The 22,166-nt window shown below is 46.7% G+C and overlaps 1 protein-coding gene across 1 annotated transcript in view; it reads left to right on the forward strand.

Moving 5' to 3' along the window:
* The window catches only part of LOC109375848 (kinesin-like protein KIF6), a 231,011-nt gene that overhangs the window by 169,697 nt on the left and 39,148 nt on the right, over positions 1-22,166 (forward strand). Inside the window, exon 6 of the mRNA XM_019631364.1 lies at positions 4,010-4,060. Coding sequence (XP_019486909.1) covers positions 4,010-4,060 — 51 coding nt within the window. The remainder of the gene's footprint in view (positions 1-4,009; positions 4,061-22,166) is intronic.

A 22,166-nucleotide genomic window follows, 5' to 3' on the forward strand; every position in this document is an offset into this window, starting at 1 on the left:
AGCCAGATCCAGGTTCAGCAGGAAAGCAGACCATCCACGATGAAGGAACAAAGCCAGCCACGGGCCTAGCTTTTACAAGAAGAGCACCCGGGCCACCTGTTTGCCGTCCCCTGTGCCATGCTAACTTTCTTTGGCTAGGATAGAGTCTTCTACTCATTGGTGTATTCCGCAGTGCTTAGAACAGAGTGCTTAACATACAATGGATGAGCCTAAATAGCTACTATGGGACGGCTGCACCATATCTTCAATAAGACACAGAAATTGCTCTAGCCACCTGCCACAGCAGTACTAGGGGAGTCGCAAGTGAATAGCTCTGCTCTGGACCAGCTAAGCAGCTTTCACTTGGTGAATGATTCCAAACTAACATGCGTGCAAAATAGTGTGACGCTTAAGGAAAATCGTTTGATCCAGAAGACTGAATATCAATGCAAGAAACGAGCATCGCTTCTTCTGTGTGATGCTAATACTTTTCACATGCACTACTTGGTGAGGAGAAACTGCATACCACGCCGGGCCCTGCCTCCCCATACCCTGCACAGGGTTGCTTCTGAGGCCGTGCAGTGCCTGTGGAGCTCCCCGCGTCGCTGCAGGCTCAGTGTATCCCTCTACCTGCTGCTGCCACCCCCACTGTCAATTAATGAATCAGAAAGGGAGAGAAGGTGTTTCTGGCATGCACTGTTGTAAATTGCTGGAGACAAAAATGACTAATTACCATTCTCCTACAAGCTGAGCTCTCCTCCCCTCCCCTGCTTCCCTCCCAGAATGCCTCCTGCCTCAGGCTGGGAGTTCTCTCTTGCCGCTTCATCTCTTTACCATACCTCAGGATGGGGATGTGTCCAGGAAGCCAGGCCAAAAGCAGCAAATTTATCAGCATGCTCATGACAGCAAGCTGCATGCTGAGTGAATTCTGCAGTTCCCCTCAACTCCTCCTTTTGCCAAAACCCGTGGAGCTGCAAGATCCAGCAGATTATAGAGACTTATCTTCACGTGAAGAATGGCTCTGTTGGAAAATGCAATTAGGTATCATCCATAAGGCTATTTTAAGAAGCTTGTTTGGGAAGATCTCAAAAACAAAACTTTCTGTGTGATGAGAGATGTTAGCCAATTCGCCAAAACTGAGCGTCACTAAACATGTTTTAAGCCTACCTTCATCGATATGGAGCGTTAAAAAGACCCACTTTTGTCCCCTCGGGCTAGCTCATTGTTCTGGGAGGAGGTATTTATGTTTGCGGAGATTATAGAACTTTCAGTCCTGGTGGCAAAAATCCCCCTCTTTATTTCCGTGAGCAGCTCTTCCCAGGCTGGGGGCTGTGAAGACTCCTTAAGCCCACCATTCCAAAATAGCTTCCCCAGGGTTTGGGAGAGGGAGCCCGGTCATTCCAATTGAAGCAGGGAAGTCATGACATGCTAGGCTGAGCACCTACTCGGCGCAAGGTGTGAGGTGGGGAGGCACGTGTCAGGGAGGCAAGTTGTCAAGAAGGCTCCATGTCAGGGAGGTAGTTTTCCAGGAGGAATACAACCCAGTGTGTGCGCTACCAGAGCAGGTCACTGTCCAACCTCATTAGGAAGGAGGGACCCCGGCACACAGGAGGCTCATGGTGCGAGGCACCTGTGCCAGAAACCCAGGAAACAGGCCAGGCACCAAGGTAGCATTGGCTCTCCACACTGCAGACACAACAAAGCCCCTAATGACCTACTCTTAATCAAGAGATGTGTCTCAGTGGAGTGTTGCATTTGTCACAGCACCATCTCCTTTAATTTGAAGGCTGTATGTGCTACACTTCTTTAAAATTCAAGTCAGCAATATTTGATTCCAGCAGACTGGAGTCTCAGCCTATCTGCCCCCCAGGTCCCCAATTCCTTCCCTTTGCTGATAAAGAAAATAAGGGTCATGCCGCTCAGAGGGGGAGGCGAGCCCATCTGTGGCTGCGGCTGCCCTGAGTTTCAGGTCATGTTTCTGTTGGTTCCAATACTCATCCTTGGGTCAAGTTTCCACCTCCCCAACTCTCTGAGTTCCCACCATCCCACACTTGGAATTAGGGTGCAATTCTGGGTCATGCACAATCCTTGGCTTCCTCTCTGTGCACAGTCCTCTCCAGTAAGGACACACCGAAGGCAAGGTGCAGACTTGCACGATGACATGCCTGGAAACAGCAGCCTCCGGGGGAGCGGAAAGAACTGGTGGTGTTTAACCCAGAAAGGACAAGTCCAAGTGGAGAAATCGTAGCATCCTCAGATATGTGAAGGGCTCTCGCTGCCAACGAGAGAGGATCCTGTTTCTATGCTGTTTCAGAGAACAGACCAGGTCCAAATCTGAAAGTTACAAAGTAGCAGGTGTCGTGGCTACATCAGTAATTCCTTATATGCAGTTTAATTAGTAGAACAGCCTGGATACATACAAGTCGGAAGTGAAATGACCATTTTATTCTGTAGAAGGGCTTCCTAAATTGGGTGAGAAGTTAAGCTGAATGACCTCTGCCATCCTTCCCAGTCATAACATTTTAGGAGTGCCCTAGAACTTTCAGTGAGGGCCAAGATCTCCTATGACTGCTTTAGTGTCTACTCATCTTTTGAAAACTCAGTTCAGTGATAGTCTTTGAGATGTAGAATGTACTTTATGATAAGAAAGAAATATATTATACACTGGAGCAATGAAGTTCCCAGGCTTTCTTGGAATCTCTCAGTGGCCTGATCACATCTCCCAAATGGGGCCCGTGACATAGACAGAACTGACGTTTTAATAAGTGTGCTGAGCCCTTGGACATAAACAAACCCCAGGGCTGCTGTTTCATCCATCCTTCAAGCATGAAATCACGGAGTTTTAGCAATGGAGAACCTTGGAGGTCATTTCGTCCCAACTGCCACCACTCAGGGCAGGAATTCTCACATTAATAGCCCAACACGTGGTCACCCAGCTTCTGCATGAGTACTTTCAGTAAGGAGCTCACTGATTAACCAGGAGACTTAGTCCATTTTGAGACAATTTAATCCATGTTGAGACAGTCCTCATTATGAGCTGTTTCTTCCTCAGATTGAGCCCCAAGTCTGCCTTCATTCAACTTGACTTTTGCCTTCAGCAGGAGGACAAAAATGTATCTGTTTTCTCATCCATCTGACAGCGCTTAGATTTGTAAAGATAGCCATTATCTCCATACCTCCTCTCCCTGCAAGCATTTTCTTCCCCACCTAAATGTCTCAGGTCACCTCAGATATTTCTCATACAGCATGGTTTCAGACCCCTCACCATCCAAGTCACCATCTTCTAAATATTTTCTATTGTACTAATATTCTTTATAAAATGTAACTCCCAAGGGCTGGCCGAGTGGCTCAGTTGGTTAAGAGCTCACTCAAAGGTTTGAGCTCTGAGCAACAGCGGTTCGAGTCCGGCCCGAGCTGAGCTGCTGCTGAGCTGCCAACAGGTGGCAGGATGGCTCAGCTAAAAAAGTAAAAACAAAAAGTAACTCCCAGAACAAATACCAACTCTGGTCTGACCACTGCAGAGTATGAAGCCGCTATCACCTCCCTTGATCTACACTCTATACTTTTATTAATGCAACCTAGAAGTTTTTGTGTTTCATACCAAATGATCAACTGTTGTGTTCATATTAAGGTTATCATCAGTCAAAACCACCATCATTATTATCTGACACAATTTCATATAGCTTAAAAGAATGAAGTGGGTTTAAAAGTGGCCCTATAAATTATTAAAATATTAAATCCTGCCTCCCTATATAAGAGAACAGAGCCCTAGCAAAGATTATCGGTGACAGACTAAGATATGAACCCAAAGCTGAAATGTATTTTGGCAGTGATGTGCCAGAGCCCGGCCTCTGCAGCCTCTTCTTCCAACAAAATCCAGGGCACAGAAGGGCTTGTCCTGGAAGCAGTGCCCACTTTGGTTTCCCTTACTCTACCTTTTTTTTTTTTTTAGCTTGTCACTTGCTTCTGAGACCAAGTCTTCCTCCAGCCCATTGGGAACTCACTAGTGGTTTTCCTTTGTGCCTGATAGGTCGCCTGAAGGAAGAAATCACCCAGCGGCACCTGCAGCAAGTAGCTCTAGGTGGGTACAAAACAGAGCCTGCAGGAGGAAGGTAAAGGTAATACAAGCGCATGTGTCCACACGTAGCTGACAGACAGCCCATCTGAAGCCCTCGGGGAGGAGAAGGAAGGCAAGGTGTGCTGTCAGGGCAGCTCTCTTAGGATGCCCCTCCTCTCTGGGACCCGTTTCCCCCACCTGTGTGCTTGGTCCCAGCTGTGAGTACCTGGCACCCCACTCTCTCAGCTGCTGTCTCCTCCTCCTGACCTTTTCCATCCCACACCTCAACCTAAATTCACCCCTTCTGTCCCAGCCCCTCAGGGTCCTACCCTGGGTTGTCTAGAGCCACCACTAACTAATCCTAACAGTAAGGACTGGCGATAAAAACAGCTTCTGTTTGCTGAACCATCTCTGTGCACTACTTTATGTGCTCTGTCTCCCTTCGTCCTCACACCCGTCCTAAGAGGAAAGTGCATTTTCTGTATGAAGGCAATTCAATGACTTGCCCAAGTTTCTTATGGCTGCTAAGTGTTGAAAGTAGGATTTGAACCCAGTTCTCTGAGTCCAAACTTGGTGCTCTTCGCCCCCATGCTATTTACTGCCCACAACAATGGTGGAAACACTTCAATACATTAATAATGCAAACATTAAACCAACACAGTGATATTCTAAGAGGCCCGTGGCACCTTTTAGGCAGGGGACATCTGCAGAAAGTGCTCCCTTTTGATAGGTGGCCCAAGAACGTCACCTGGGAGGAGCGTGCAGCTCCCAGAAAGGCTGACGCAGCAGCATCGTGGGCAGGATCTGCTTGTTTCCTAGCCGCCTAGCCTGGGACCAACCACATAGAGAGCTTCGATTAAACAAGCAAGTTGCATATTCCAAACAAGGGATTCCCCTAGGGATGGCCTGGCCCTGGCATGACCTGTAACTAGAGAAATCCAGCACCCAAGATCTCAGGGGGGACATGGAGGAGAGCCCCAAAGTCCTGAGGATGACCCATTTGACCCTAGTAACTTGGATAATTAGGAAGGTTGGTGGTTTAGTTTCAGTAATAACAATGATCATAGCAAATAACTACTGGTTCTATCAGAAACATGGAACAAGGAAGCCTAAGACACACTGACTGGAGCTTTGGCGCCCCGTTGTCGGCCCCAGGACTGAGGGGTCCGGTAAACATGCCAGGCCTGCCCTCCCCTTGCCAGAGACAAACTCACAGCTGAGATTCTGCCCGGTGCCTTCAGCGAAGAGCCAGGGGTCCCCCAGGGCCCTAACTAGTAAGGCTGGGCTTGGGAAGGGCACAGTGACCTCTGTGAGGAAGTCGCGCCAAGGTGACCTTGGGGCCTCCTCGGTAAATCACTAAATGGAGAGTCCTCCCTAAGGGTCGCCATCTGGCTCCTCCAGTTTTCATGATGCTGGTTGACTAGAAACAATGATGTGGAAAACACCACTCAAACAACTAACTCCGGGGCCGTTTTCACCTGAGCATGGGAAAGCCATTTCCGTGGCTGTTGGGGCAAGGGGTGCTCCCCCCTCTCTGTCCCCGAGTCCCTGGCCCTCCTGGGCCCTTGGGAAACTATTGCACAGCTTCAGCCACATGCTTCTTGGTAATTCCTCGGCTCCCTCTCGGGGAGCTTTCTTCTGAATTACAGCAGGTGTCAGGTTCAGCAGGGCCCCGCTTTGCCTGAAGTAATCAGCCAACTTCAAACGGAAAGCCCTTTGGCTGGAAGTCTAATTAAGAGCATTTGAAATACCTATTTATTTTAAAAGCATACTATTCCAATTAGAGAGGAACTGCTAACATCTCCCAGCTGCCATTTTGAGATTAAATGCCATGTTGCTGTCCAAACTCCTTAGGAGCTTGTCTGATGGAGATGTGGAAGCACCAGTGCCCCTGCGTCCCAGGTGACCACAGTTCAGAAGGGAAGTTTTCTCACTGAGAGAAACCTCTCAACACAATAGGTTGTTTATAGAGCCGTTTCCTGCCTTAACCCTCACCCTTCAGGCCCGCCCTGGGGCTGAAGGCTGGGACCCAAGGCTCCTATAAGAACAAAAGCAACGCAGCTGTGTGGCTTCCTGATGGTCTGTAATGGGCGTCCAATGGAGAAGCGAAGCAGTGACTACATCTGCTCTCGTCCCCCTGTTTCTCGGCTTTTTGTGTGTCTCGTGTTCCCTTCCCTCTTCCTAGTCTGTTTCCTTCATCTGTTTCTTCCCCTCTTCACTTCCCCTCACCCTCTGTTTTGTGTATTCCCTTTGGTATTGTTTCTTTCTTTTGCCTCCATGTTCCTAAGTTACCATGAAAGTGGAGGTGAGGTTGGTTGTTTTGGGGGAGACAGTAATGAGCAGGTCTGAGCAGGAGACGTTTTCTCATGTATTTTGCGTAAGAATATGGCTCTGTATGTATGAGTAGACAAATGCCCAAGAGAATTTGTATAAAAGCAATCTCGTATGTCAAAGGAGCAAGGATTTAGTGGTGAAATGAGAGGTGGGAGAGATTGTAGATTGATGAAGGGAAAAGCTAGAGCCAGTTGTTCCAGACCTGACTCGGTCCAAGTCGGAAGAGCGATTGTCACCGTTTCAGGAATTGGGGGAGCCCTGGTTAAGCACAGTTGTTGCTTAAAATTAAATTATAAAAACTTAGAATTAAATAAATTGTATTAAAAAACCACAGGTAACAAATACTCAAAATCATCACTTCCTAATTGATTTACTACAGTTTATATTATCATTGCTCTGGAGTCACTGACATCTACTGTCTGTGTAATGGAAATACTATCCTAATTCCACATCCAGTGACATTAAACTGACAGCTTGAAATCAGCCATGGTGTGAGCCTTTACACCAGGAAATTGACAGATGTTATCAATTGGGACTTTGTTTGCCTCGTAGAGCCCGTTCTTAAACATTTACCACCACACTATTTGCACACAGACAAGCATCCGTTCAGAGGCCAATTTGGGGCATGTGTGTGTGTGCTCCAATGATGACTTCTACTTTCCTTACTGGCTGAAAATCCAGATGATGGCTCTCGCTTCATGTACTGCCTGTCCTGGTCCTTCTGAAAGTCAGTGGACAGGGAAACCAACAAAGACAGTAGTGGAACAGAAGAAGCATTGGGCCCAGGAAGCCCCATAGATGTGACAGCCAGAGTTGGGGGTTGGAGGTTCCTTTAAGAGACACATCAATAACCAGTTCTAAGGATATCAACAACAAACAAAAGATATTGGTGTACTTAAAGCAGGGCCTACTCCCACACACTTTTTCGGGAAACAATAAAGCAGTGTTATTTTTAAATTAGGCATCATTTGGAAATGATACTAACTGGACTAGATTCAGCTTGCTTGAGTTGAGAGTGTTTTGCTGAATTCAGTGTGTGTTTTTCCCACTTCATTGTACTAGCTACCCTAAATGGCATAGTATGGTATTGCCAGTAACGCAAATGAGACTCATCAGCAAACATTTCTGGAGTACTTTGCCATGTGTCAAACATGATTTTAAGCTTTTTATGTATTTATTTCTTTAATGCTCCTAAAATTCCCATGAGCTACATACTACTATGATCCACACTTTACAGTTAAAGGCCAAAGGGATTTACATAAGCCTGCCTAACTTTACTCAGTTAAGGATGCAAACCCAGACAGCTTAGCTCCAGATCCCACGCTCTAACCACCACACTACACTGCCCTCAGCCCTGTGCTAAGCATCGTGGGGCCTACAGAGGAATAGAGAACCAGTGCCTGCCTTCCAAGGGTTTCACTCTAGCCAGTATGAGGGGACACATGCATAAAAAGATAACTATTTATCGATTCCAGATTTAGACACATGTATTGTGCCATTCAACATCCTCTTCCCACTCTAACCCCAAAACCAATTCAACCTTGACCTCCTCCATGAAGCCTTCCTTGGCTTCCCCCAAGTCTGCTTTGTCCTCCAGTCTCATGCACCTCTGTTAGAGCAACAGCCTTGTTTTGTAATTATTTATTTCCATAGCTCTTCTCCATGCTAAAATGTGAGCTCCTAGATATCTGGGTGCAGTCCAATTAATCTCTGTACCCCTAGCAGCCAGCACAGGCAATACATAGGCCAAATCAATGCTTTTCCAGATGACTTCCAGACTTACACATTTTGCAAAAGTATAATGAGACATTTGGACATAAAATAAGTCCATTTAAAAGGAGCAGAAGGAGTAAGTGCTTTTGGACCCCACAGCTGAGCAGATTAAAACACACAGGCAATAAATCTGATGCTCTCTTATCTAGCCACGAAGCAGAAAGAGAGGCACCCAGAGTCACAGAGTTTTCATTTGCTGACAGCAGGAAGCGTACTAACAAATGTATCTGCAAAAATAGAATTTCTTCCTGGAACCAAACACCAACCAGAATTTATCGTGAGGCTCCTTGTGTAAAGAACAGTGAGTGACATAGAGAACGACGTCTTCAACTGCAGTTTTACAAAATACACTGAAATGTTATTCAACCAGATGATTCTTATATCGACTCTCTATAAAAGCAAGAGGCCTGACATTAAAGAATAATGCATTGAAAGAGAGTGTTTATGGGTGCAGCCGAGATATAATAATATGCTCCAGGTACTCTGCTCGCTGATGGCTGCACAGAGCAGGAACGAAACCAGGAGAAGCTAGCCCCAGGAACCTGGGCTATGTTCCTCAAATGTTTCTCCTGGGCAATATTTGATTAGGGACCCGCTCTCGTTCGGCTCACAATCTAAATTCTACCAAGTGCCTGGAATTACAATTTAAAAGGCACATGACACAACCAAGCAGCCTATGAAATGTGTCAGGTGAAAGGAATAGGCCATCCAAGCTTTGGGAACCTTCCAGAGGGAGTGGCCCCTAAGGGTTGTCACTGAGGCCAGGGCCTGGGCTGAGCCTTAAAGAGTGGGCAGGGGGGCCGGCCAAGTGGCTCAGTTGGTTAAGAGTTGGCTTAAGAACGCGAGCTCTGAGCAACAGGGCCGCCGGTTGGATTCCTACATGGGCCAGTGACGCTGCGCCCAAGCTGAGCTGTCACTGAGCTGTTGGCAGGATGACTCAGCTGTTGTTAACAGCAAGATTGCCTGTTCGATGGTGGGCTACACCCACCCGCAACTAAGACTGAACTTGGCACCTTGTGCTGAGCTGCTGCCCGGATAGCTCAATGGATAGAGCATGCGCTCTTAACAACAAGGCTGCTGGTTCGACTCCCACATGGTATGGTGGCTATGCCCAGCCGCAACTAAGATTGAACACAGCACCTTAAACTTAGAGGCCACGAGCTGCCTACGGGAAGCCAGATGGTGACAGGCGCCCTCCACAACAAAGACTGAAGAACAACAACTTGTCTGTTCCCCTTCCCCAATTCCCAACACTGTTCCCCTCCCCCAATTCCCCAATAAAATCTTTAAAAAAAAAAAGAGTGGGCAGGATTCAGAACCTAAGTAAAGGTGGGATGGAGGGGGAGGGGTATGTGTGTGGTGTAGGTGTATGTGTGTGTATAGTGTGTGTGTGTGTGTGTGTGTGTGTGTGTGTGTGGCGTGTGTGGTATGTATGTATATATGCTATGTGTGGTTTGTGTATTTGAGGATGTGATGTATGTATGTGGTGTGTGTGGTGTATGTGTGTGTATAGTGTGTGTAGTATGTGTGTGTGTGTGTGTGTGTGGCGTGTGTGGTGTGTATGTATATATGCTGTGTGTGTGGTTTGTGCATTTGGGGATGTGATGTATGTATGTGGTGTGTGTGTGTATGTGTATGAGTGTAGCATGTGTGCTGTGTGGGTGGAGTGTGTGATGTGTTTGTTTTTGTGTGTGGAGGGCAGGGTGACTTTCGGGGGCAGCTGATTTGAAGTAGTCCAGGAAAAGGCTAAAATGGTGAGTTGGACCATTTCATAGAGAGCCTTGGATCTGAGCATTTGTCTCAGGGGCAGTTGAGCCACTGAACATTTGTGAGCAAGGAAGCCTTGGTCAAAGAGGCCTTTCAGGAAAAGAAAGCCCCAGGCAGTCACGCCAGCTCTTTAGTTTTTGCTAATTGACTGATGTGAAGGGTAGACAATCTGCACTGCCTGCCCCACCCCCACCCCAGCCATCACCTCACCCCTGTGCTGGGCTGTTCCTCTGGGTGCACACACTTCCGGCCCAAGTCAAGGGAGGCCTCAGGGACCCTTGGCCACCTCTGAGTACATCTGCTGCAGACGTGTGAGATCTGAGGCTGCCCCAAGGAGTCCTACACTGATCACACACCATGTGGACCTGGGCTGGCCCCTTGAGGGTAGGCGGTCAGTCAGTTATTTTGTTCTGCGGTAGATGGAAGTGGGGGGATTGTTGCTCCTGAGAAACTCACAGATGTGCCCAACACAAGCAGTCCGTGTTGGATCACACCACACCTTTCTCTGCATTTATCCCTTGACCCAAAACTTCAATGAAAACATAACCTACTGGAACGTTCCACTGCCTCTACTTGTAGGCATTTTTTTAACATACAGAAGATAGCAATAATAATGATGATTAATTAATTAAAAGAAAAAATCCACAAACATGACATTGGCAGGTTCCAAACAGCATTAGAGATTCCCCCCAAAACACTAGCCTCTTGAGTACTGCCCTCATCTCCCTCACCACCCCAGGATCTAAGCAGCCCCCAAAAGCACTCCATTGTGGCTGCAATGCGGCTGGTGGTGTGCACCACCGGACCCTGAAAACAAGGCAGTGGCAGCGCCAGTCCCCAGCAGGGGCCTTACGGAAGGTGGGGGAGGCACCAAAGCGGCGGGCTCCCCGTTTCACTTCATTGTTCCAGCTTAGCGTCCTCCAGAACGGCTCTGTTCTCCCCAACAGAATTCCTGCAGTGACCTCTTGTGGCATCCCTGCTGTTCTCCAAATTGAGGCCTCTCTTGCCACCACTGTCTTTCATTTCAAGTAAAATTGTTTAAGACTGGGCCTTGAAATGCTGTTTGGAATCCTGCCCCTGGGGACAACAAATTTGTGAGAAAGCAAGGAAGCCAGACTGTCATCCATTGATTCAGCGGACTTCACTGCGCCTCGTGTGACCCGTACAGTATGTGAAACCAGGATTCCAGGATGTGCAAAGGAACCACTGAAACAGAGCTGGCAGGGACTTTCCGGTGTCGTTTAACCCGGTGGTTTTCAAAATGGGCTCCTAGGTGGGACCTAGGTGTCCTGCGTGGTCTCTTAGAGACGACAGGGTGAGGGTGAAGGGAGCCAGTGTGCAAGTGATAGGGCCCCAAAATTTTCACCCACCCTGATTCAGCCAAAGCAACTTCGTTTTCTTTTTTGCCATTAAGCCTTTGTTTAAAGAAAGGGTTCTGTAGCATTTCACACATCTTCCTCCCTTCAGACACGGTGGCTCTGTTTAAGACATTGCCAAAGGCAGATAGTCAAAGCTTCCCTCCCCCAGAACTTTCTCGGTTTCCTCTGGGCATGTACCTCTGTGACAGAACTCACCACATTGTATGGCAATTACTCGTCTCTTATCTGTCTCCCCCACTGGATGGAATAACTTTATTTCCCCAACACTGAGCACAGCGATTGGCACACAATACGTCCTCCATAAATGTTTGTCGTACAAATCCATGATATCTAAGGGATAAAATCTTTGCTTTAAAGATGCAACAGTTGCCAGTTAAGGGGCTCTGTGCCCAGGTCCCAACATCTGTAAAATGGGGTGGTTGGACTAAATGATAGTCTGTGCCAGGCACAGTACCTGAGCCTTAGCTATCATCTATGGATTACTTGTTGAAGGAACAAATGAGTCTAACACTCCTCCGCCCTCCAGGGCCATGGTTTTACCTCTCTGTGAAGGCAGACTTCCTTAAGACATGCCGGAAACACTCACAACCTTGATGAGAAGACATGAGAGGACTTGGATGTATTAATCAGAAACGAATGGTCAAAATGCTGACCCCTTGGAGTAAGGCAGAATGTAAAGAAAGCAGATGACCCACAGGCTGAGATGGCATCTTGGTTGGTTCCAAAAGGACTCAGGTGGCTCTGAAAGGCCAGTGATAAAGTCTTGCCACCTGCATGGATGCTAATATATAGTTACTTGTGAATATAAGACCAGTTCCGTGATACAAGGTACTAGACCAAGTTCAAGGTACTAGACCAGGCTCAAGACGGAGGCCAGGAGTAAGAAGGAGTCCCTACCCTATTTCCCTGCCCAGTTCCCAATCGCCAAGGCTTCAGATCCTCTGAATAGTTCCAGACTCTCTCGCCAGTCATTCTGGAGAACAAAAGGAGGCCCTGGGCATCAGCCTGGGTGCCAGTCTCGTACAGCAACTGTGGTTTAGTAAAACAAGTACTTGCCTCGGACTCAGGAGAGCCCTGCTTAAATCACGCCTCCACCCTTTGCTAGTCATGTGACCTTGCTTCATTATTAGCCTTCAGAAATTTCTGTTTCCTTGTCCATATAAAAATACCTCCTGCTCCACTGGGCTGGCCTGAGTGTCGAGCAAGGTGTACATGTGATGGAGCCGAGGACAGAGGAGAATGCTCAGCAAATTTTCATGGACTCTGAGTGCCAGAAACCAAGCAAACCAAATGCCCAAGCAGCAGGCACAGCCCCCGGCCACAGAAACTACCACAGCCCTGGGCCACCACCACCGACTGGCATACCTAGTAAAGGTCACCACTGCCCCACAGTCACCACATCTGCCTACCCACATCTGCTCATAGGCACTGTTCTGTGCAAAAATGCAATCAAGCCCCAAGAAGGGTCTGTCTGCTACTTCAAGCACTTGATCACTGACGATCCTGTGACCAGTTACCAGAACCATTTTTTTCATCTCACAAATGTGCAGAAACCACGCGTCCTATTTTGAATAAATTAGGCACTTGATCAATGTCAGTCAAGTGGGACTGCTATAACAAATTACCATCGCCTAGGTGGCTGATAAACAACGACAATTTATTTTTCACAGCTCTGGAGGCTGGAAACCTGAGATCAGGGTGCCAGCATGGTCTCAGGGCCTGGTGAGAGCCTTCTTCTGGGTTGCAGATTGCTGGCTTACATGGCAGAAAAGGAGTAAGCCAGCTTTCTGGTCTCTTCTTATAAGGGCACTAATCCCATTCATGAGGGTTCCACCCTCCTGACCTGGTTACCTCCTGAAAGCTCCACCTCCAGATGCCATCACATTGGGAATTAAATTTCAACATATGAATCTTGGGGGAACACATTCAGTCCATACCAATCAATTGTATCAAAAACAAAATTCTAGCCTCTTCATCTACTAAATGTACAATATGGTTGGCCCCTTCACCTATCCTCTCTCTGCCTTACACATGATAAAAATCCCCAGTTATGCTTGGCAAATCTCAACCCAGGTAAGGTCACAGTGTCTTCTAGGGTCAGTCCTGCTGTGTGTGTAATGAGCTGGGTGAGACCTTCCCGTTTCTTCAAAGAAGTTGCTTATGAGTTTGGAGATGACCTACCAACAGGAAACTAGGGTCATCTATGCTCAGAGACAAACAATAGGTGCTGTATGTTCGAAACAACCAACAAAAAGCTTTAAGCAGTGTTTTGAAAATACTGTCTATTTAGGAAATGAGGGAGCCATTGTAAGAAGCCAGGGGCCCACACGAGATTGACATACGTACGAGTACATCAGGGCGGAGCTGACGTACTTTGCTCTGTAGGCAGGTGACACCCACAGAGCAAAGCAGAGAAGTCTCCATTAAAAGATAAGAAAGAAAGAAAAAGAAAGAAAGAAAAGAAAGAAAGAAGAAAGAAAGAAAGAAAGAAAGAAAGAAAGAAAGAAAGAAAGAAAGAAAGAAGATGGGAGGGAGGGAGAGAGGGAGGGAAGAAGAGGGAAAGAAAGAGAAGCATGGAAAAGTGAATTATATAGTTAAAGTCTATGAACAACCATTTGGGGATGGTTCTGGCCATATCTCGTGAAACTGAAGATACGCAAACCCCACAACCCTGCAGTTCCATATCGGGGAATATACACCTGAGAAGGTGTCACATATATGCCCCAGGAAGTGCACATCACAGCATTGTTCTTATCGTAGCGAATGGCAAATAAACAAACAAACAAAAACAGGAGACAAGCCAAAGATCCCCCAGTAGGAGGTGGATAGATGAGCTATAGTTATGCACAAGGTGTGATAAAAAACTACTGTGAATGCTGCCATCCAATGGAAAGGCAGGATCTTCAATACGGGGAGCAGCGCAACGAACCTTAGTAACAGTACGTGACAAGTTTCAACTTGTTCAGCGCAGTCAGTCGAGTGTGAGCTACGGCTGAGAGAAGGTGTGTTTTAAAGTGTGCTGTAAATCATGGATCATGAACAATGCATTAACATGAAATGGGCAAACAGTTTCATCCTCTATCATGACAACGCTCCGTGTCACACATCACTTCTGGTATGGCAATTTCTGTCAAATAAAAACATTACAGTGTGTCCTCATCCACCTTATTCACTGGATCTGGCACCGTGCGACTTCTGGCTCTTCCCCAAAGTCAAAATGACCATGAAAGGTGAACGTTTTGAATCGATTCAGGACATAGAAGCAATCATGACAGTGCAACTAAAGACACTCACAAAAGAGGATTTCCAGAACTGCTTCAGAAAGTGTCAAGAACCATGGGATAAGTGTTTGAAATGAGGGGAAGTTTTTTGAGGGGGGGTTAATGGCAATGTGTCTTTTACTGTAATAAATTATTTTTATTTAAACATTCACTGTTTTGGTCGATCGTACCTCCTATATTCATATAGTGGAACACCGTAGAGAATTTAAAATAAATAAACCAGATCTACATGTAGCAATATAAATGAATCTCGAAAACACAATGGTTATTAAAAGAAACTTGCTGAAGGATATATATGAAATGATACTATTTGTGTAAATCCCAAATTTTTCAATACTATTTACTGGGGTGCTTTGTATGTTTTATTGTGAAAGATAACATAAGTAAGAAAGATGCAGAGTAGGCCGAGTGGCACGTTGGTTAAGAGTTGACTTGGGATGCCAGCTCTGAGCAGCAGGGCCCCGGTTTGGATCCTACATGAGGGCCAGTGACGCTGTGCCCTCTACAGCTAAGATGGTGAACAACAGCTTGACCTGGAGCTGGGCTGCGGAGGCTGCAGTGGGGCTGGCTGGCAGCTGCCGTGAACTGCCGTGAGCAGCTGTCCAGTGGCCGGTGAGTGACTGCCTCACCCAGGAAGCACGCAATGATCACAACAAAAACATGGGCCAACAATTCCCCAACGCTGTTCCCCTCCCCCAATTCCCCAATAAAATCTTTAAAAAAAAAAAAGATTTTATTAGGGAATTGGGGAAGGGGAACAGACAAGTTGCTGTCCTTTTGTTCTTCAGTCTAGTTGTGGAGGACAGTCGCTTCACTGACCCATGTTGGTGTTGTGATTATTGTGTGCTTCCTGGGTGAGGAAGTCACTCGCCAGCCACTGGACAGCCACTCATGACAGCTCACGGCAGCTCACTCCAGCTGCTGGCTGCTCACACTGGCTACCAGCCACTCACAGTAGCTTATGGCAGCCCACTGCAGCAGGGGCCGCAGCCTATGCCTACCAGGGCGACTCACAGCAGCCCAGCTCCAGGTCAAGCTGCTGTTCACCATCTTAGCTGTAGAGGGCAGTGTCACTGGTCCTCATGTGGGATCCGAACCGGGGCCCTGCTGCTCAGAGCTGGCATCCCAAGCCAACTCTTACCCAATGAACCACTCAGTCGGCCCTCCCCCATAAAATCTTTAAAAAAAGATGCAGAAATAATATATTTACAGGTGTGCAGTCCAACAAATATTTGCAAAGAGAACACCTATGCCACCATCCCTTAGGTCAAGAAATAGCTAAGTTTAAGGAACTTAATATTTAAGGAACAATGTTTAAGGACCATTGAAGGTGTAGAGTGAGAAATAAAAACAAGGGTTGTCTTGAGGACAGGAAGTGAGTGGACTGAGAGGGCACTAAGGAGGCTTCCACCAACTCTGCAACGTTCTAGTTCAAAAACAAAAATGGAAGCAACTATGGCTATTTAGATTTTTCAAAATACAGAGGTGGTACATGGATGGTATTTAAATTATTCTCTAAACTTTGTGTGTGTGTTTGAAATGGTTGTAATAATTTCCAGAACTCTACAAAGGATTAGATTCAAAGGGTTCAGAGACCAAACAAAATTACGATGTCAGTGGAATCGTGATATTGACAGAAGTAGTAAAAAGCGAATCCCAATTCGATTCTGATTAATCTTTATTTTCTTCACTACCATTTATGTCAGGATCATTTATACTTAAAGATGAAAATAGAAAATTCACTACTTCTCATTTCTTCTCTGGGTGCATTGTATTCCCTGGTAGGGGCTTGGTAGCTAAAGATGGTGTGCCTGGCATGAAGTGCTCGTGAAGGCAGCTTTTTTTGCTGTTCTCCCACTGTGTCTTTCTTTTCTTTTTTTCTTTTGTTTTTCAGGATTTCAAGACAATTTATTTATGGATTTTTTTTTGGAATTTATTTATTTTTGGAATTTTTCTTTTTTTAATTAAATTTATTGGGGTGACAATGGTTAGTAAAATCACATAGGTTTCAAGTGTACAGTTCTATAATACATCATCTATATATCACATTGTGTGCTCACCATCCAGAGTCAATTCTCCTTCCATCACCATATATTTGACCCTTTTTATCCTCATCTACCACCTCCTTCCCCCCTTACCATCTGGTAACCGCTAAATGGTTGTCTGTGTCTATGAGTTTTTGCTTGTTTGTTTGTCTGGTGCCTTTGTTGCTTTCAGTTTTATATCCCACATATGAGCGAAGTCATATGGTTCTTGTCTTTTTCTGTCTGATTTATTTCACTTAGCATAATAATATCAAGACCCATCTATGTTGTCACAGGTGGCAGTATTTTGTCTTTTCTTATGACAGACTAGTATTCCATTGTGTATATGTACCACATCTTCTTTAACCAACCATCTATTGAAGGACACTGGTTGTTTCCATGTCTTGGCCACCATGAGTAATGCTGCAAAGAACATAGGGGTACATATATCTTTAACGGATAAATGTTTTCAGGTTTTGGGGGGGTATATACCCAGGAGAGGGATTGTTGGGTCATATGGTAATTCTATTCTTAATTTTTTGAGGAACCCCCACACTGCCTTCCATAGCGGCTGCACCAATCTACATTCCCACCAACAGAAAATGAGGATTCCTTTTACTCCACAGCCTCTCCAGCCCTTGTTATTATTTGTCTTGTTGATGATAGTCATTCTAACAGGTGTGAAGTGATATCTCACTGTGGTTTTGATTTGCATTTCTCTATTAGCTAGTGAAGTTGAGCATTTTTTCATATATCTGTTGGCCATTTGTATGTCTTGGGAGAAGTATCTGTTCAGGTGCTTTGCCCATTTTTTAATTGGATTGTTTGTCTTTCTGTTGTTGAGTTGTATGAGTTCCTCATATATTTTGGATATTAGCCCCTTATCAGAGGCATTGCTTGCAAATAATCGTCTCCCATTTGGTTGGTTGCCTCTTTGTTTTGTTGATGGTTTCTCTTGCTGTGCAGAAGCTTTTTAGTTTGATATAGTCCCATTCATTGATTTTTTATTTTACTTCCCTTGCCTTCGAGGTCAAATTTATAAAATCCTCTTTGAACCCATGGTCCATAAGTTTACTACCTATGCTTTCTTCTATGCAGTTTATTGTTTCAGGTCTTATGTTTAGGTTTTTAATTTCCCACGGACTCTTTAAACCCTCATGGTTGGGAGAGTTTTTCTCTGTCCCTGAGTGGAAACTGAGCAACCCCTAACTCATCGGTCATTCATTGTGAATTACAAACAATGATAGAAAAACATTAGTCATTTTATATTTTTAACTATAGTCTCAGTAATTCAATTTCACTCAAAGGTAAGACTTCCCTTCCCCAGCTAAGGCCATTGGCCAGGAAGACAGGAATATACTGTCAGCTCCTTGTTTATTTCTAACTCACTTCCTCTCTCAGTCTGCTAAGCTCAGTTTCCCCAAGAAGGAGTTGGAGAGATTCTCTAACTCTTCCATGGAAGGGAGGAAAGGCAGCTGGTGAAGATCTCAATTGACTGGTACTACTGTAACATGGCTCTGTGCTCTCTGGGCCTGGTGGATGTTCAAAGCTGATTCTTCCTCATTTGGGTCACTTTCATGGGGGTCCATCACCAGCCAGTCCCTTGACCTGAGAGAAAGCACCTTATTCCAACAGTGGTACCCACATTGAGCCTGTATAGGTGAGGATGCAAACAGGAAGCAGATGGCAGTACTCGAATTGAGTTTTGTGAAGAGATTTTAATACAGGTCTTTGTCAACAAAGGGAAGCTGCAAGGGAGATCACCGCACCCCAGAGGTAGTAATAACAACAAGGCAGGAAGCATCGCTGCCCTTAGGCCTTGAGGGAGCAAGAGAAGTGAGTAGCTACCGGAACTTAAAGATAGAAAGGGCTGTGCAGAAAGGCACTAGCCATATAACAGGAGCTGTGGCCTTCAGTCAAGCAATGCATCCAGCTCATGGCACCTGCGGAGATGTCCAGGGAAAGAAATACCTCAGCCTTTCTCTTCTCCCAGTCTCCAGTCACTTGCCCAGGCTCCCCATTGGCTGAGCTCAGACAGAAGGCAAGGGATAAGGAAGTCCAGTGTTCTACCAGCCAGCCTCCCGGGGCAGGTAGCAGAAGAATAGAGTGGGGTGGAGGGTAGATTTGGAGAAGCAACTGAAATAAGCCCAATAGCCCCCAGGCGTCCTGTAGTTCATTGCCAGACTTCTTTCTGCTAAGGTCCCATTGCCCCTCTAGGTGGCCCTATTAAAAAGGATTTAAGCCATCAGTGATGTGCTAGACAGTCTAAGTGATATGCTGAAGCCACCTCATACTGGCTTGTGAGAGCTTCTGTGTGCATCTCTTCCCAGCTCCCAATTCAGGAACATCGTGTTGGTAGCTTGCAGTTGGCTGTGAGGGGAATAATTAATTACGCCACAAAAACTGGCAACCACTCCCAATCAGGTTATTGGGGTTTTTTGTTTTTGTTTTTTTCAAAACTGGTTGTTAATTTACCAGCATGCTAAGGCGACCCTAACCTGACTCTCTTCCATGCTTGTTGCCTATGTTGGGTCCACAGGAACACAGCAGCAAGTCTTTGCTCTTGCTCCCCATGCCCTACCCTCTACATTTCCTGAATGGGAATCAAACATCAGTTAACTGAGTGTGTGTGTGTGTGTGTGTGTGTGTGTGTGTACACTTGCGCGCACGCACGCGCGCACACACACACACACACTCCCAAGGATTCTTACCAAGCTTTCTGAGTGGTCTCCTTCAAGCCCGATGACTATCTTTGAGGGAGAGAGAAGGACTTTCTTCACCACCACCACCCCCACCTCCACCCCCAAGAAGAAGATAAGGTGGGCTTAAGGCAACAGCTAGCTCTCTTTAAAGAAATACTCTTCAAAAATTTCTCTTGGCCTTTTTCCAATATTGATGTGGGTATTTGGGTTGTCTAACCTCCTCTTGACATCTTACTTAAAAATGTGCCAATTCTACTGTGTGTTCTGTCTCAGAACTTTTGACACTGTATATAATAAATTTTTGCCAAATGAACAATTGACTTACAAATTAGCTAGTAGCAAATACGTTTTCCAGAAGTAGAGGGAGACAGTTTTAAGGATCCTCAATCAATTCCTAGAAGTCCTGAAATTTCTCACATAAGCCAGTCAAGAGAATCAACCAACCCCCACTAACCATCATCATTTGAGATATTTATAGAAGGAAGGCTGTGTTCACTCTTTTTGCATGAGAAAAAGTGCCCTCCCCAAAAGGCATGTGTCCCTAAGAGCACACCAGACTGGCCGGGTCCAGTGTGACAAAGATGCAGCTGGGTTTTAGGGATGCCAAGGTTCCTACCAATGTCTCTCTGAAAAGCCACTGAGACTAAGGCATGTGGTCATCACCAATCAGTGAGGCTGAAGTGACAGAGGGTAGAATTGCCAATGGACTTGGACTTTGAGACAAACTCTGAGTTTAGAAATTCAAGCATGCTTCCAACTGAGGAGTGAGGAAGTCACCACAGGCTGAAAAGCAGGCAGGAGCTGCCTCTAGACAGACCTGCCTCTGGAAGCCTGGGGTGGGAGGGAGAGGCACCAGGAGCCTTGTAAAGAATGTCACTGAGCCAGGCTCTGAGTGGCTGCCACCAAGAAAATGCTGACTGGAAGCCAAAAGATAGATCTGGGGTTAAAGCAGAAGGACCGTGAAGACATAGGAGAAAGAGAGAACTCCCACTTGAATAGAGATGACCGTGGAAGGGAACCTGTATGAAGCTGAGGCAAGTAACAAGACTAGAAATGGCTTCCCTGTCTGTGCCGTGTGCTCCTAGGGTCTTCCTTAAATCGCCTGCAAGTCCACACTGACCCTAGTGCAAGCTGACCTTCTGCATGGTCTACTTCCTGTACAGGGAACACAGTGGGGGAGGACAAGCCAATGCCGAAGGAGAGAGGCCACTGCCCTAGGGTATGATCTTGGGCAGAGAGGCCCAGAGTAGAAGCAGGGGAGGCTGCTCAGGCAGGAAGAGATGGCAGATGGCCTTCTATTAGGGGGTGCCTGAGCGTGTGTCTTGCTCCAAACAGACATACCAAACAATTCTGATTGTACTAAAGCATGGCCTTATCTCCTCTTGTTAGCGTGCCCCATTCTCCCTGAGGGGTAGACAGAGGAAGTGAATGTGGGGCCATTGGCTGTGGGTGTGAGTGCACCCCGGCAATGGTCAGTCACAGTCATGCGTCTGCAGGGCGTTCATCATGCCCTTAAGTCTGAGCCGGCCCTGGGCAGCTACGGTGTTACAAGGAATCAACACCAAGATGGATGGTGGCACTGGACACCCGTCAGCATGTGATTACGGCAGCTGACAATAAATTTGAGCCATTAAACAGGAAATGGTCTGATGGGGAAGCCAGACTCTTCGCCGCTGAGCTGCTGACCATTGTGGTAATTGAGCCACTGACACCATTCATCTCCATGAGAATAGACACTTTGACTTCTCAAACAAGGTGAAGCTGAGTGATCTACAGCTCTGTGAGACAGTCGAGCCCCAAGGAGGCCCAGAGTGGGTATTCAGCAAATGAATCATTAGTCGGAGAGCTGAGGCGACCAGCTGGAATGACTCCCTGGCTCTAATGTCTCGTCTGCCACAGAAGAGCCACATAACTCATGGCTTCCTCCCATGCAGGGCCCTGGCCGGGAGCAGCCATGTTGGGCCTTGTGGCCTTTGCTGGATGGAAACCTGCAGGGTCCCTTTAGGCTCTGGTGACTGGTTGAAAATGTCAGTCTTGCCTTCCTTAGGACACAATAAAGGAGATGGAGCAGGCTGGCTTTGGGTATTCTGGGGGCGGAACTTGGAGAGGGGGCAAGTTCCAGGGGGTAACAAGCTCCTCGCAGCCAGCAGGTGAGGCACACATGTCACCTGGGGTCAGGCTGCAGGCCGGGGCTTTGTTAGTAGAGGGCAGTCTCCACAGGCCACCACTCGGGAAGAAGCCGAGGCTTCCTTTCAGCCCAGCCCCAGATCTGAAAGGCATCCGTGGAAAAAAGTATCACCTTCAAATACCAAGGACAAGTCAACGCCAGCTTCAGTGATCTGGCCCGGGGCTTCCCTCATTATCGGAATCATTACAGAGGAAAAATCACCAGCTTTGAAGTCAGACAGAGCTGGGTCCTGACCTCAGCTCTACTTGCCAGTGGTATAATCCTGGGCAGATTACTTCCCCTGTTAGAATTCAGCTTCCCCACCTGTAGTGGAGGTTGTGACAATTATAGACGATAAGACACAGGAAGTACCTGGCCCATGGAGCAGCCGCATGGTGGTTATCATTATTCAGATTTTATCCACCGCCTACAAGGGCCAAGTACAGGCAGCTCCAGACCTACAGAGCACGAGCCTTCCTTGCTGCAAACCCGGGGGCCCCTTTTCTCCACAGCAGTTCCCAAAGCTCTGGCAGGTTGACAGAGGGTAAAGGGACATGCTAGCTTATATACCAGCCTAGCAAAACCTTGGCAGCTCCTGCATCTCTGATGTCTCTTGCATGAAGTACTTACATTGAAACTGGGCTCAGAGCCTCGAGTGGTGTTTCTTAACAAGGGGTCAGCATCAGAATGAGCAGGGAACCTA

This window comes from Hipposideros armiger, unplaced genomic scaffold (assembly GCF_001890085.2).
Source record: "Hipposideros armiger isolate ML-2016 unplaced genomic scaffold, ASM189008v1 scaffold_993, whole genome shotgun sequence".
NCBI lineage: Eukaryota > Metazoa > Chordata > Mammalia > Chiroptera > Hipposideridae > Hipposideros > Hipposideros armiger.